Source organism: Salvelinus alpinus, chromosome 34, assembly GCF_045679555.1.
Source record: "Salvelinus alpinus chromosome 34, SLU_Salpinus.1, whole genome shotgun sequence".
NCBI classification, from domain to species: domain Eukaryota; kingdom Metazoa; phylum Chordata; class Actinopteri; order Salmoniformes; family Salmonidae; genus Salvelinus; species Salvelinus alpinus.
In genome coordinates this window covers 27,053,015-27,069,333 of record NC_092119.1, presented here as the reverse complement: position 1 = coordinate 27,069,333, position 16,319 = coordinate 27,053,015, and the positions used below count along the sequence as shown (strand labels likewise).

At 44.6% G+C, this 16,319-nt stretch overlaps 1 protein-coding gene across 4 annotated transcripts in view; it reads right to left on the bottom strand.

The window, feature by feature from the left end:
• Nucleotides 1–5,428: 5,428 nt before the first annotated feature.
• LOC139563437 (phospholipid-transporting ATPase VD-like) overlaps nucleotides 5,429–16,319 on the bottom strand; it is a 45,534-nt gene continuing 34,643 nt past the window's right edge. For all 4 annotated transcript variants that reach the window (XM_071382104.1, XM_071382107.1, XM_071382108.1 and 1 more), the window contains 8 exons: nucleotides 14,457–14,641; nucleotides 14,103–14,358; nucleotides 13,757–13,959; nucleotides 13,452–13,652; nucleotides 13,243–13,323; nucleotides 12,955–13,059; nucleotides 8,028–8,215; nucleotides 5,429–7,920 (listed from right to left, as the gene is read on the bottom strand). In XM_071382104.1, the coding sequence (XP_071238205.1) occupies nucleotides 7,677–7,920; nucleotides 8,028–8,215; nucleotides 12,955–13,059; nucleotides 13,243–13,323; nucleotides 13,452–13,652; nucleotides 13,757–13,959; nucleotides 14,103–14,358; nucleotides 14,457–14,641 (1,463 nt within the window). In that variant the 3' untranslated portion in view covers nucleotides 5,429–7,676. The remainder of the gene's footprint in view (nucleotides 7,921–8,027; nucleotides 8,216–12,954; nucleotides 13,060–13,242; nucleotides 13,324–13,451; nucleotides 13,653–13,756; nucleotides 13,960–14,102; nucleotides 14,359–14,456; nucleotides 14,642–16,319) is intronic.

Below are 16,319 nucleotides of genomic sequence, written 5' to 3'. Positions count from 1 at the left end.
ATTTTCTAAGCGTTTTACAGCGAAAACACAATAAATCGATAAGTTAGCATACCACATGTGAAAACGTTACCAGAGCATCGATTCCAGCCAAAGAGCGCTATAACGTAATCACCGCCAAAATATATTAATTTTTTCACTAACCTTCTCAGAATTCTTCCGATGACACTCCTGTAACATCATTTTACAACATACATATACAGTTTGTTCGAAAAGGTGCATATTTAGCCATACAAAACCGTGGTTACACAATAAAAATACTAGGAAATCAAGCCTCAATATGTCTGACGTCATCTATCAGAGTGATCTAGTTTAATTGAAAGCTAATCATATACTTGACTAAAAAATACAGGGTTGACAGGAATCGAAAGACAAATTAGTTCTTAATGCAACCGCTGACTTACATTTTTTAAATTATCCTTACTTTTCAATACAGGGTTCGCCAAGTGACGCGATAACAAACAAAATGGCGAAATATGCGTTTAAAATATTTCGACAGAACAACGATTTATCATATTAAATATTGCTTACTTTGAGCTGTTCTTCCATCAGATTCTTGGGCAATGTATCCTTTCTATGTTGTAATCTTCTTTTGGTCGATAGATGTCCTCTGTCCTTCGAAATATCCACTAACGATCGAACGGGACCACAAAACGTGTCCAAAGTTTCAGAGTGCACAACAAAGAAATTCCTCAAAATCGCACTAAACGGATATAAATTGCTATAAAACGGTTCAAATTAACTACATTATGATGTTTTTAACAACTATAACGACTAAAAACATGACCGGAGAAATATTACTCTCTAAACAACGATTTGGAAGGAGGCAGGTCTGATGCCCATCTTGCGCACGGCGCATGCAGGAAGAGAGCGGTACTTCTACGTTTTCGTGTTTTATAGTGGCTGTGATTGTGCAATCGACTCCATTCAAAACGTGATGACGTACAGACACCCAGAGGAAGACGTAGGCAGTGTCGGTTTCTTCATAGCATTCACTGTCGCCTTAAAAACAGACTCCAGATCAGGGGTAAAAATTTCTGAAATCTGACCCCTGTCATGAAAAGTGCTGTAGATATTGTTCTGTACCACTCAGAGACAAAATTCCAACTTCTATAGAAACTAGAAAGTGTTTTCTATCCAATAATAACAATAATATGCATATTGTACGATCAAGAATTTAGCACGAGGCAGTTTAATTTGGAGACCCAAATATGCTAATGCGGAACAGCACCCCCTATAGTTCCAAGAAGTTAAAGTGGCTGGAGTTGAGTCAGTATGTTGGCAGCAGCCACTCAATGTTAGTGATGGCTGTTTAACAGTCTGATGGCCTTGAGATAGAAGTTGTTTTTCAGTCTCTCGGTCCCAGATTTGATGCACATGTACTGACCTCGCCTTCTGGATGATAGCGGGGTGAACAGGCAGTGGCTCGGGTGGTTGTTGTCCTTGATGATCTTTTTGGCCTTCCTGTGACATCGGGTGGTGTAGGTGTCCTGGAGAGCAGGTAAGTTGCCCCCGGTGATGCATTGTGTAGACCTCACTACCCTCTGGAGAGCCTTACGGTTGTGGGCGGAGCAGTTGCCGTACCAGGCGGGGATACAGCCCGACAGGATGCTCTCGATTGTGCATCTGTAAAAGTTTGTGAGTGATTTTGGTGACAAGCCAAATTTCTTCAGCCTCCTGAGGTTGAAGAGGCTCTGTTGCACCTTCCTCACCACGCTGTCTGTGTGGGTGGACCATTTCAGTTTGTCCGTGATGTGTACGCCGAGAAACTTAAAGCTTTCCACCTTCTCCACTACTGTCCCGCCGATGTGGATAGGGGGGTGCTCCCTCTGCTGTTTCCTGAAGTCCACGATCATCTCCTTTGTTTTGTTGACGTTGAGTGTGAGGTTATTTTCCTGACACCACACTCCGAGGGCCCTCACCTCCTCCCTGTCGGCTGTCTCGTCGTTGTTGGTAATCAAGCCTACCACTGTAGTGTCGTCTGCAAACTTGATGACTGCGTGCATGGGGGAACAGGGAGTACAGGAGAGGGCTGAGAATGCACCCTTGTGGGGCCCCAGTTTTGAGGATCAGCGGGGTGGAAATGTTGTTTCCTACCCTCACCACCTGGGGACGGCCCATCAGGAAGTCCAGGACCCAGTTTCACAGGGGTGGTCGAGACCCAGGGTCTCGAGCTTAATGACGAGTTTGGAGGGTACTATGGTGTTAAATGCTGAGCTGTAGTCGATGAACAGCATTCTTACATAGGTATTCCTCTTGTCCAGATGGGTTAGGGCAGTGTGCAGTGTGATTGCGATTGTGCCTTTTGTGGACCTATTGGGGCGGTAAGCAAATTGGAGTGGGTCTAGGGTGTCAGGTAGGGTGGAGGTGATATGATCCTTGACTAGTCTCTCAAAGCACTTCATGATGACGGAGGTGAGTGCTACGGGGCGATAGTCATTTAGGAGAGCCCGCAGGTTTTGGTAGCGGGCCGTGTCGGTGACACTGAATTGTCCTCAAAGCGAGCAAAGAAGCTGTTTAGTTTGTCTGGGAGCAAGACATTGGGGTCCGCGACGGGGCTGGTTTTCTTTTTGTAGTCCGTGATTGACTGTAGACCCTGCCACAAACCTCGTGTCTGAGCCGTTGAATTGCGACTCTACTTTGTCTCTATACTGACTCTTAGCTTGTTTGGTTGCCTTGCGGAGGGACTAGCTACACTGTTTGTATTCGGTCATGTTTCCGCTTGCCTTGCACTGATTAAAAGCAGTGGTTTGTGCTTTCAGTTTTGCACGAATGCTGCCATCAATCCACAGTTTCTGGTTGGGGAAGGTTTTAATAGTTGCTGTGGGTCACCGATGCACTTGCTAATAAACTCGCCCACCGAATCAGCGTATTCATCAATGTTATTGTCCGACGCTATGCGGAACATATCCCAGTCCACGTGATCGGAGCAATCTTGAAGCGTGGAATCAGATTGGTCGGACCAGCGCTGAACAGACCTGAGCACGGACATTTCCTGTTTTAGTTTCTGTCTATAGGCTGGGAGCAACAAAATGGAGTCGTGGTCAGATTTTCCGAAAGGAGGGCGGGGCAGGGCTTTGTATGTATGTTAGAGTAACAATGGTCAAGGATTTTTCCCGCCCGGGTAGCGCATTCGATATGCTGATAAAATTTAGGGAGTCTTGTTTTCAGAATAGCCTTGTTAAAATCCCCAGCTACAATGAATGCAGCCTCAGGATATGTTGTTTCCAGTTTACATAGTCCAATGAAGTTCATTCAGGGCCATCGATGTGTCTGCTTGGGGGGGATATATACGACTGATATTATAATCGAAGAGAATTCTCTTGGTAGATAATGCGGTCGACATTTGATTGTGAGGAATTCTTGGTCAGGTAAGCAAAAGTGCTTCAGTTCCTGTATGTTGTTATGATCACACCACGTCTCGTTAATCATAAGGCATACCCCCCCGCCCTTCTTCTTACCAAAGAGATGTTTGTTTCTGTCGGCGCGATGCGTGAAGAAACCAGGTGGCTGTACCGACGCCGATAGCGTGTCTTGAGTGAGCCACGTTTCAGTGAAACAAAGAACGTTACAATCTCTGATGTCTCTCTGGAAGGCAACCCTTGCTCGGATTTCATCTACCTTGTTGTCAAGAGACTGGACATTGGCGAGTAGTAAACTCGGGAGCGGTGCGCGATGTGCCCGTCTACGGAGCTTGACCAGAAGACCGCTTCTTCTGCCCCTCCTGTGGCGCCATTGTTTTGGGTCGCCGGCTGGGATCCGATCCATTGTCCTGGGTGGTGGACCAAACAGAGGATCTGCTTCGGGAAAGTCGTATTCCTGGTCGTAGTGTTGGTAAGTTGACGTTGCTCTTATATCCAATAGTTCCTCCCGGCTGTATGTAATCAAACTTAAGATTTCCTGGGGTAACAATGTAAAAAACACTAAATACTACATAGTTTCCTGAGAATGCGAAGCGAGGCGGCCATCTCTGTCGGCGCCGGGGTCTAGCCTCTAGCCTCAGGTAACATGAATACAAAGCCGGCGAGAGGTGTTTAGAATGGGATGGGAGTCCAAAAGTCTTTGAAACCAACAGAGTCCCGAGTGTGGGGAAAAAAAGTTTGTAGTCAACAAAGCATGTAGGATTCACGAGGCAAATAGCAAAATGCACAAGAAAAAAATAAAATATATACAGACTTGGGGCTAGCCATTGTAAGTTCAGAGTCACTCGCCCCAAGTTTGTCTAACTCTAAATCTATCTATTTTTAAAAACATGCTGAAAAATGTGGGAGCTCATCTGCTCATGACCTCTCTCAAGTACCCTCCTTTCTCGCTGATTAAAGATTAGGGCCATGTTTCGAAAGCCGTATCGCAAGCGATGATTATTGACGTTTTTAAACATTAAACAGCAGGATTATAGTTCACATGAGCCAGTCATGGGCGAAGCTAACCACTGAAAACTGTAGGGAGAAGGCAGAATGCCGCCTAGAGTTTGAGAGCTATGGGTAGGGTAGACAGTTGAACTATGCTCATGAGGCATTTCTGTTCTATTCTTCAAGATTCAATGGCTATATATCACAGGAGGTTGGTGGCACCTTAATTGGGGAGGATGGGCTCATGGTAGTGGCTGGAGCAGAAAAAGTGGAATGGTATCAAATACATGGTTTCCACTGCTATATATAATTAATAAAAAAAGTCAGGAAATGGATGTACCAATCCCAGATTGCCCCTTTTTAAATTCAATATTTAAACAATTAATATATTTTAACAATTCATATAAATAGGCTAATAACAATACTATGATGCCTAGTGAAGGGATTCCCTTGTCTAGAAGCCTTTCAGATAACATTCCTAAAACTCACTGCACATAAAGAGAACTTGAATTTTGTTTGATCAGGTAGGCTATAAGATAAAATGTACGAATAGGAACAAGAATGACATTCTTACCCTAATGTCTCCACCTCATTGTCGACACTTGGCGTGTTACTGTAGTAACTCATCGTGAAAACGATGGCAATTAATCACCTGTGCGATTCTCCACTTGTCAGGCTACGGAGTCGACTCAACATTCTTAAAGCACCAACCGAAATCCTACACACACGCTGACCAAACGGAAATGATGAGAAGTTCTAAGCAGACACGCCACAACAAAAATGTAAAACTGTAGGCCTACTGTAGTAATGTCTGTGCCATAGTCATGTGCCTACTGTGATCTCAACGGGTCCAGTTTGTAGGATGAAACTGTTCTTTATCCACATTTTAAAAGAAAGATGGAGGGAGGTAGAGGAGGGGAGGGAGCTAGCAGGGTTGACTCAGGCCCCATTTACCCTTGTTTAGAATATTAGGCTAATTAAGTAGTTTCTGTCTTATAATAACTCAAATTATTGTACACAAATTAACATCAGACGTTTAATAACACTAAACTCAAATAATTAACATGACACAGAACACATGAGTTGCTAATGTATTTATACCAATATCTGATACAGTACACACATTTGGAGTTAAGTTGATATAAAATAATGACTTCTAATCATTGCTCTGAAACATTTTCAATTGGACTATATTCAAATCAGCTGCCTTTGCCATGTTGTACAGGATTTGATATGCAGGATTGTACTGTAAAAATCTATAATTTAAAAAAATACATCAGTCTAATGTTACCACATAAAATACTGAGGATGGTCTGTCTAAAAAAGACCAAACCAGGTCAGAATTGCATGTGGTAGAGAAAAACGTCACTTCTCAGAAGTAGATATAAATGCCAATGCCATATCCAGGCAAACTCAAGAGAACATTTGTAAAGCCTATTTCCAGTGGTGGAAAAAGTACCCAATTGTCATACTTAATGATACCTTGATAGAAAATGACTCAAGTAAAAGTGAAAGTCACCCAGTAAAATGCTACTTGAGTAAAAGTCTAAAAGTATTTGGTTTTAAGTATACTTAAGTATTAAAAGTAAATGTAATTGCTAAATATATACTTAAGTATCAAAAGTATAAATCATTTCAAATTCCTTATATTAAGCAAACCACAATGTGTTTTTTAATTTACAGATAGCCAGGGGCACACTCAAACACATAATTTACAAACAAAGCATTTGTGTTTAGTGAGTCTGCCAGATCAGAGGCAGTAGGGATGACCAGGGATGTTCTCTTGATGTGTGAAGTGTGTGAATTGGACAATTTTCCTGTCCTGCTATGCATTCAAAATGTAATGATTGTTTTGGGTGTCAGGGAAAAGGTATGGAGTAAAAAGTACATTGTTTTCTTTAGGAATGTAGTAAAGTAAAAGTTGTCAAAAATATAATTAGTAAAGATATCCCCAAAAAACAACTTAAGTAGTACTTTAAAGTATTTTTACTGAAGTACTTTACACCACTGCCTACTTCACATATAGAGGGCCATACCTGAATCCTCCTCCTGCACTTACAGGCCTACTAAGTTGCACTTTTGGTTGTCTTGCTTTAGAAGCCCCAGGCCCTCAATCAATTCCCACATTTCATTTTCATTGTGTCAGTGTGTAACTCTACATAGCATTTTGGTTCTTGTCTTGTAACTAAACGTGTGCTGTCACTTTGGTCAGGACTTTCTCAAAAAGAGATTGTATCTCAACAAGGAAATACATGTTAAATAAATATATCCCATGTTTTAGTGGACTGCTTTACTCAACTACAGGTCAGAGGAAAACAGTGGTGAGAAAGGTCAGGTCCATGCCAAATCCATTTCAACTCCAGTCAAAATTAATTCAAGTGCGATTCAGAAGGAAAAGGCCACTTTACAGCATTTTGATTTGGTCTAGCCCTTCAATGGGACCGCTGTGTCCAAGGTTCATATGTATAATTTACAATGTTATTTTGGAGTGTTTGTTTAAGAAACGCCAACGTCGAAGAGTTGTGCCTAAACACAAAAGGAGTCATAGCTTGATGCTAACTTTAAAAATAAGTGTACGCAGCTCAATAACTAATAATGATAACTAATAGCATTCTGTTCTCTACATGCTCAGTGCACACTGAAGAGGGCCAGAGTGGACCACACCTCGCAGTGTTCGGGTAAGGTGCACTGTGAAGGGGCCTCTTCACCATGGACACTGGATTGTGTCAAGGTCCTACCGTACAGCAGACACACATTTATTAATATCTATGTGTCCACATCACTAATCTTTAATCAAGGGACCATGACTCCATGTTAATGCAACTCTAGGCACATGTGAGAAACATCCATCTCTTTTCCCTGGATAGACAGCATGGTGATCTTAACCATCACCAGTGAGCAACGCATGCAAGGCAGCTAGCTTTGAAGGGTGTTAGGGTTGAACCCTGTAGCCACCATGTAAATAATGAATAGCACAGGCTTGGAACCTCTAACCCTTGCCATTTGACTGGTAAACTCATGGGTACTCTAGCAATGGCTGCCCGGTATTGTGATTAAATAATTTCCATGTTAATGTATAATGTTCATTCAAATGATGCTAACTGATGTGGCTCATGAAATGGAATGTATTTTTTATAATGTCAGTTGAGTTAATTCAACAAATCACAGCACAGATTGATGGGTACACTTCCAGCTTTTACTTCCTTCTTTGCTCCTATGCGTACACTCACAATGGCCACATGTCCACCAATTATGCCATCAATGACTTGAATGGGACTATTCTTTTCTTTCTATTTCTATGGTTGCCACCTCCTGTAGCCTCTGAGGTCAGGAGAGCACAGAGCCAGTGGCAGCTCTGCATTCCTTCAGCTCTTTAGGGAGTATAAAGTCAGGGATCTTGACGTCCAAGTCTTCCACGTTGATGACGAGACCCCTGGCTTTACTCTGGGCCTGGGTCTGGTTCCAGTGCTGGATTCTCCTACAGTAGTTGTCTGGGTTGAGCTGGTCCATCAGAGCAGCCTTCAGTGTGTCAGAGGGGGAGATGCTGTTGCGCAATGCATGGAACAGGAATCTGAAAGAGTGACAGTGAGGGAAGGTAGAAAAGGTTTAAAAAACATAGTCTCAAATCGAGCAGTGATTGTGTCTGAAAAAGGTTGGCACTACTGTTGGTGTGTATACCTTGGTAGCAGTGCCACCACGGTGGTGAGGGCACACACTCCATAGAAGAGTGGTTGGGACATCTGTAGCTTGTCCACACCAAGGGGATTGTTGGGGGGGCTACACGTCACACACACCACACTGAAGACCAGGGTGAAAGAGAAGTAGAAGAGAGCACTACCCACCAGCACTAACACATGTAGCCATGTCTGTAACACAGGAACATAGCACAGATCAACATATGAATATAAATAGAGTACATAACATGGAACGGGAATATTCAGACATGATCCCAGGTGCACTTATTCACAACTTGAACCCATGAGTTGCCCCCTTCAAAATGTGAAGGCATTGAAACCTAGTCAAAAGTGCTAAATACAGTGCATTTGTAAAATGTATTCAGACCCCTTGACTTTTTCCACATGTTACGTTACAGCCTTATTCTAAAAATGATTAAATAGTTTTTTCCCCCTCATCAATCTACACACATTACCCCATAATGACAAAGTGAAAACAGGTTTTAGGAAATGTTTGCAAATGTATAAAAACAAACAATTACAGCCTCAAGTCTTTTTGGGTATGACGCTACAAGCTTGGCACACCTGTATTCGGGGAGTTTCTCCTATTCTTCTCTGCAGATCCTCTCAAGCTCTGTCAGGTTGGATGGGGAGCATCGCTGCACAGCCATTTTCAGGTCTCTCCAGAGATGTTCGATCGGGTTCAAGTCCGGGCTCTGGCTGGGCCACTCAAGGACATTCAGAGACTTGTCCCGAAGCCACTCCTGCGTTGTCTTGGCTGTGTGTTTAGGGTCATTGTCCTGTTGGAAGACTAGGTCCTGAGCACTCTGGAGTAGATTTTCATCAAGGATCTCTCTGTACTTTCCTTCATTCATCTTTCACTCGATTCTGACTAGGCTCCAAGTCCCTGTCGCTGAAAAACATCCCCACATTATGCTGCCACCACCATGCTTCACGGAAGGGATGGTACCAGGTTTACTCCAGACGTGACTCTTGGCATTCAGGCCAAAGAGTTCAATCTTGGTTTCATCAGACCAGAGAATCTTGTTTCTCATGGTCTGAGACTCCAAGCAGGCTGTCATGTGCCTTTTACTGAGGAGTGGCTTCCGTCTGGCCACTCTACCATAAAGGCCTGATGGAAGGTTCTACCATCTACACAGAGGAACTCTGAAGCTCTGTCAGAGTGACCATCAAGTTCTTGGTCACCTCCCTGACCAAGGCCCTTCTCCCCCAATTTTTTTAATATTTTTTATTTATTTCACCTTTATTTAACCAGGTAGGCTAGTTGAGAACAAGTTCTCATTTGTAACTAAGTCAAACGACACCGCTGGTTCTGCTCACACTGCCCTACCCTGTGCTTTGACCTCTTTCTCCCCTCTCTCTCCAGATGAAATCTCGCGTCTTGTGACGGCCGGCCGCCCAACAACCTGCCCGCTTGACCCTATCCCCTCCTCTCTTCTCCAGACCATTTCCGGAGACCTTCTCCCTTACCTCACCTCGCTCATCAACTCATCCTTGACCGCTGGCTACGTCCCTTCCGTCTTCAAGAGAGCGAGAGTTGCACCCCTTCTGAAAAAACCTACACTCGATCCCTCCGATGTCAACAACTACAGACCAGTATCCCTTCTTTCTTTTCTCTCCAAAACTCTTGAACGTGCCGTCCTTGGCCAGCTCTCCTGCTATCTCTCTCAGAATGACCTTCTTGATCCAAATCAGTCAGGTTTCAAGACTAGTCATTCAACTGAGACTGCTCTTCTCTGTGTCACGGAGGCGCTCCGCACTGCTAAAGCTAACTCTCTCTCCTCTGCTCTCATCCTTCTAGACCTATCGGCTGCCTTTGATACTGTGAACCATCAGATCCTCCTCTCCACCCTCTCCGAGCTGGGCATCTCCGGCGCGGCCCACGCTTGGATTGCGTCCTACCTGACAGGTCATTCCTACCAGGTGGCGTGGCGAGAATCTGTCTCCGCACTACGTGCTCTCACCACTGGTGTCCCCCAGGGCTCTGTTCTAGGCCCTCTCCTATTCTCGCTATACACCAAGTCACTTGGCTCTGTCATATCCTCACATGGTCTCTCCTATCATTGCTATGCAGACGACACACAATTAATCTTCTCCTTTCCCCCCTCTGATAACCAGGTGGTGAATCGCATCTCTGCATGTCTGGCAGACATATCAGTGTGGATGACGGATCACCACCTCAAGCTGAACCTCGGCAAGACGGAGCTGCTCTTCCTCCCGGGGAAGGACTGCCCGTTCCATGATCTCGCCATCACGGTTGACAACTCCATTGTGTCCTCCTCCCAGAGTGCTAAGAACCTTGGCGTGATCCTGGACAACACCCTGTCGTTCTCAACTAACATCAAGGCGGTGACCCGTTCCTGTAGGTTCATGCTCTACAACATTCGCAGAGTACGACCCTGCCTCACGCAGGAAGCGGCGCAGGTCCTAATCCAGGCACTTGTCATCTCCCGTCTGGATTACTGCAACTCGCTGTTGGCTGGGCTCCCTACCTGTGCCATTAAACCCCTACAACTCATCCAGAACGCCGCAGCCCGTCTGGTGTTCAACTTTCCCAAGTTCTCTCACGTCACCCCGCTCCTCCGCTCTCTCCACTGGCTTCCAGTTGAAGCTCGCATCCGTTACAAGACCATGGTGCTTGCCTACGGAGCTGTGAGGGGAACGGCACCTCCGTACCTTCAGGCTCTGATCAGGCCCTACACCCAAACAAGGGCACTGCGTTCATCCACCTCTGGCCTGCTCGCCTCCCTACCTCTGAGGAAGTACAGTTCCCGCTCAGCCCAGTCAAAACTGTTCGCTGCTCTGGCACCCCAATGGTGGAACAAACTCCCTCACGACGCCAGGTCAGCGGAGTCAATCACCACCTTCCGGAGACACCTGAAACCCCACCTCTTTAAGGAATACCTAGGATAGGATAAAGTAATCCTTCTAACCCCCCCCCCCCCCTTAAAAGAGTTAGATGCACTATTGTAAAGTGGTTGTTCCACTGGATATCATAAGGTGAATGCACCAATTTGTAAGTCGCTCTGGATAAGAGCGTCTGCTAAATGACTTAAATGTAAATGTAAATGTAACTGCGACCTGGCCAAGATGAAGCAAAGCAGTTCGACACATACAACAACACAGAGTTACACATGGAATAAACAAACATACAATCAATAATACAGTAGAAAAATCTGTATACAGCATGTGCAAATGAGGTAGGATAAGAGAGGTAAAGGCAATACATAGGCCATGGTGGCAAAGTAATTACAATATAGCAATTAAACACTGGAATGGTAGATGTGCAGCAGATGAATGTGCAAGTAGAGATGCTGGGGTGCAAAGGAGCAAGATAAATAAATACATACAGTATGGGGATGAGGGAAATTGGATGGACTATTTACAGATGAGCTATGTACAGGTGCAGTGATCTGTGAGCTGCTCTGACAGCTGGTGCTTAAAGCTAGTGAGGGAGGTAAGAGTCTCCAGCTTCAGAGATTTTTGCAGTTCGTTCCAGTCATGGGCAGCAGAGAACTGGAAGGAAAGGCGGCCAAAGGAAGAATTGGCTTTGGGGGTGACCAGTGAGATATACCTGCTGGAGCGCGTGCTAAGGGTGGGTGCTGCTATGGTGACCAGTGAGCTGAGATAAGGCGGGGCTTTACCTAGCAGAGACTTGTAGATGACCTGGAGCCAGTGGGTTTGGCGATGAATATGAAGCGAGGGCCAGGTAGCAGTGGTGGGTAGTATATGGGGCTTTGGTGACAAAACGGATGGCACTGTGATAGACTGCATCCAATGTGTTGAGTAGAGTGTTGGAGGCTATTTTGTAAATGACATCGCCGAAGTCGAGGATCGGTAGGATGGTCAGTTTTAAGAGGGTAAGTTTGGCAGCATGAGTGAAGGATGCTTTGTTGCGAAATATTGCTCAGTTTGGCCGGGCAGCCAGCTCTAAGTTGAGTCTTGGTGGTTCCAAACTTCTTCCATTTAAGAATGACGGAGGCCACGGTGTTCTTGGGGACCTTCAATGCTGCAGAACTGTTTTGGTACCCTTCCTCAGATCTGTGCCTCGACACAATCCTGTCTCAGAGCTCTACGGACAATTCCTTCGACCTCATGGCTTGGTTTTTGCTCTGACATGTTGCTCTGACACTGTTGACTATGGGACCTTATATAGACAGGTGTGTGCCTTTCCAAATCATGTCCAATCAATTGAATTCACCACAGGTGGACTCCAATCATGTTGTAGAAACATCTCAAGGATGATCAATGGGAACAGGATGCACCTGAGCTCAAGTTCGAGTCTTATAGCAAAGGGTCTGAATACTTATGGAAATAAGGTAATAAATGTTTTTTTTTCTAAAAACCTGTTTTCGCGTTGTCATTATGGGGTGTTGTGTGTAGATTGAGGGAAATTTAAAAAAACATTTTTTAGAATAAGGCTGTAACATAACAAAATGTGGTAAAAGTCAAGAGGTCTGTATACTTTTTGAATGCACTGTACGTAGCCTACTGTAGGGTCCACTACTTTTTTTAAGGGGAACATATGTTCAGAACAATTAACTTGAAAGCAAAAGAATGTTGCTCTCAAAAAGTATCAAAAGAAAGGTGAAAATCAAAGTTTCAGGGAAGAATGGACACAGATGTTTTCATCTTACAATATTTTCCCAATGCCAAGCCAGTGTGTCTTATTTGCAATGAAAATGTCACTGTTTACAAATAATTCAATCTCAGACTTCATTATGAATTTAAGCATGGAACTTTCAGTGGCATTCCCACCCCCCAAAATAATTGTATCCATATTAGAATAAGGCTGTAACGTAATAAAATGTGTAAAAAAAAAATCAAGGGGTCTGAATACTTTCTGAATGCACTGTAAATGCATTGTCATTATCAACCTATGGGTGTGTCAGGTAAGGTGTGATTCTCACCAGTGTGCGGCTCTCGATGACCTGGTGTAGTAGGATGATGAGGAGGGCCGAGGCATTGATGGGAGACCCAAAGGAGAGCATGTCTGCATCTGACCCTGCATATGCCTGACCAAAAATAAGGAAGTCCTGTCATGCCTTTAAAGGCAGGGTATGGCATGATGCCCTATTCAACTTAAACTACTCCCAGACTAGAGAGAACAACACCACCTCACTGACCCCTTCTCAGGGTATATGTATCAAAACATAATAGATCAATGGCAATATCACTATTTGTGGAAATCTACTCACAAAGTAAGGAATGAAGAAACAGACAAGGCTTTGGTAAAGAGCGTCCAGCATCGTCAGCCAAAAGGTAGAAGGGAGGTAGGCCTGGACAGATACATAAATAAAACATATCAATGAGTGTATGTGTTAGTGCTGGGCTACAACAAAAATATACCCAAGGACCAGAGTTGGAAATCATTGTTCTAATACATCCAGATTCCGCCTTAACACACCTTGGAATTCTGTCCGGATTTGTAGAGCTCCGGTAACTTAATGAGGGTGTCTGCAGACACGTCTTTGTCCAGGATCCCGTAGAGAAGGGGAGGGGCGGAGGTGAAGAGGAGGTTGAAGAAGATGAGCACCCAGGAGTTGGTCATGGCGCTCCCCGAGAAACCACAGAAGAACTGGTACCAGAACAGCAGATTCACATACATCTACACATACAGGAAGAGAGAGGGACAAAGGGAGGGAGGAAGAGAAAATAAAGACAGAGATAGTGAGTGTATGTGTGCCTGGGGTGAGTGAAAGATGTTCTTACCACATTCTTGTAGAAGAAGTAGAGAATCATGTTGGCCAGGCGTGTGTAGCACCAGTGGCCATGGACCAACAGCAGCTTGCGAAGGTGTTTAAACCTGGAGATGGCAAAGTCACTGGACATCACAGCCTGCATGCCCTCCTGGCCAGATATCCCAATGCCAACATCTGCCACCTGGATCATACTGACATCATTGGCTCCATCACCTGGACAAAAAGGACGCCCCAGACTTAAGAAATCTAGATTGGAAGCACTAAGACAGGCCTATTTCTACTGCCTTATAAATGTGCATAAATGTTTATATATCCTGGACTTATCATTTATTTAAGTGTTACCGACTTCCACTGACCTATGGCGAGGGTCATAACTCGGAGCTGGTCCCGTACCAGTTGTACTACATGGCTCTTCTGAAGTGGGGTGGAGCGGCAGCAGACCACGGCCCTGCAGCGCCGGCTCAGCTCCAGGAAGTCCCCTTTCAGGTCCTCCTGCAGGGCGAAGTCCAGCGTGCGCCCGTCCACCACCAGGGTGAAGCCTGACGTGCCCTCAGCTGCCTCGCCACGCTCCACCTCCGCCCGCAGCTCCAGCAACAAGGCCTTGCAGGCCTCCTGAAGAGACAAGACAGGATGAGGAAGATTGACAGCAGGATGACAGGAACGCATTTTGAAGAAGGACAAATAATTTAGAATAACAAGATAACATTCACCTTGCTACCACAGTTAGCAGTCAGCAGTTGGTCTGTGGTCCTGAGCAGTTTGCAGGCACAGGCAATATTTATGGCAGTCTCTTGTTTGTCCCCTGTGAGGACCCATACTTTGACCCCTGCTCTCTGTAGTGCCTCAATGGTCTCTGGCACCTCTTCCTGCAGTCTATCCACAATCCCTGTTGCCCCTGGCGACAGAAACAGTATCACTACAGTCAGCCATTGCAATTGGTTGTTGCTAGCCCCTAACCAAGTTTAGGGGTGACCCCATTTAGTCGACTGGTCGATTGTTTGGTCGATAGGCTGTTGGTTGGCCGAAATGTCTTTAGTCGAGCAGTAGCAAAAAATATATATATCCAGTACCAGTCAAAAGTTTGGACACACCTACTCATTCCAGGGTTTTACTTTATTTTTACTATTTTCTACATTGTAGAATAATAGTGAAGACATCAAAACATTCCATCACTCCCCTTCTTGGTCATATAGCCCTCACACATCCTGGAGGTGTGTTTTGGGTTATTGTCCTGTTGAAAAACAAATGATAGTCCCACTAAGCTCAAACCAGATGGGATTGCATATTGCACCAGAATGCTGTGGTAGCCATTCTGGTTAAGTGTGCCTTGAATTCTAAATAAATCACTGACAGTGTCACCAGCAAGGCACCCCCACACCATCACACCTCCTCCTCCATGCTTCACGGTGGGAACCACACATGCGGAGATCATCCGCTCACCTACTCTGCATCTCACAGACACGGCGGTTGGAACCAAAAATCTCAAATTTGTATTCATCAGACCAAAGGACAGATTTCCACCAGTCTAATGTCCATTGCTCATGTTTCTTGGCCCAAGCAAGTCTCTTCTTCTTATTGTGTCCTTTAGTAGTTGTTTCTTTGCAGCAATTCGACCATGAAGGCCTGATTCACGCAGTCTCCTCTGAACAGTTGATGTTGAGATGTGTCTGTTACTTGAACTCTATGAAGCATTTATTTGGGCTGCAATTTCTGAGGCTGGTACCTCTAATGAACTTATCCTCTGCAGCAGAGTTAACTCTGGGTCTTCCTTTCCGATGGCGGTCCTCATGAGAGACAGTTTCATCATAGTGCTTGATGGTTTTTGCGACTGCACTTGAAGAAACTTTAAAAGTTCTTGTCACGTTCTGACCTTTATTTCCTTTGTTTTGTCTTTATTTAGTATGGTCAGGGCGTGAGTTGGGGTGGGCAGTCTATGTGTGTTTTTCTATGTTGGGGTTTTGAGTTCGGCCTGGTATGGTTCTCAATCAGAGGCAGCTGTCAATCGTTGTCCCTGATTGAGAATCATACTTAGGTAGCCTGGGTTTCACTTTTGGTTTGTGGGTGTTTGTCTTCCATGTCAGTGTTTGTCGCCACACGGTACTGTTTCGTTTGTTCACATCGTTTATTGTTTTGTTTAGTGTTCTGAGTTTAATTAAAAACATCATCATGAACACTTACCACGCTGCGCTTTGGTCCTCCTCTCTTTCCCCCGAAGACGATCGTTACAGTTCTTGACATTTTCCGGATTGACTGACCTTCATCTCTTAAGGTAATGATGGACTGTTGTTTCTCTTTGCTTATTTGAGTTGTTCTTGCCATAATATGGACTTGGTCTTTTACCAAATAGGGCCATCTTCTGTATACCACCCATACCTTGTCACAACACAACTGATTGTCTCAAACACATTAAGGAAAGAAATTCCACAAAGTAACTTTTAAGAAGGCACACCTGTTAATTGAAATGCATTCCAGGTGCATTCTGCATTGAAATGCATTCTACCTCATGAAGCTGCTTGAGAGAATGCCAAGTGTGCAAAGTTGTCATCAAGGCAAAGGGTGGCTACTTTGAAGAA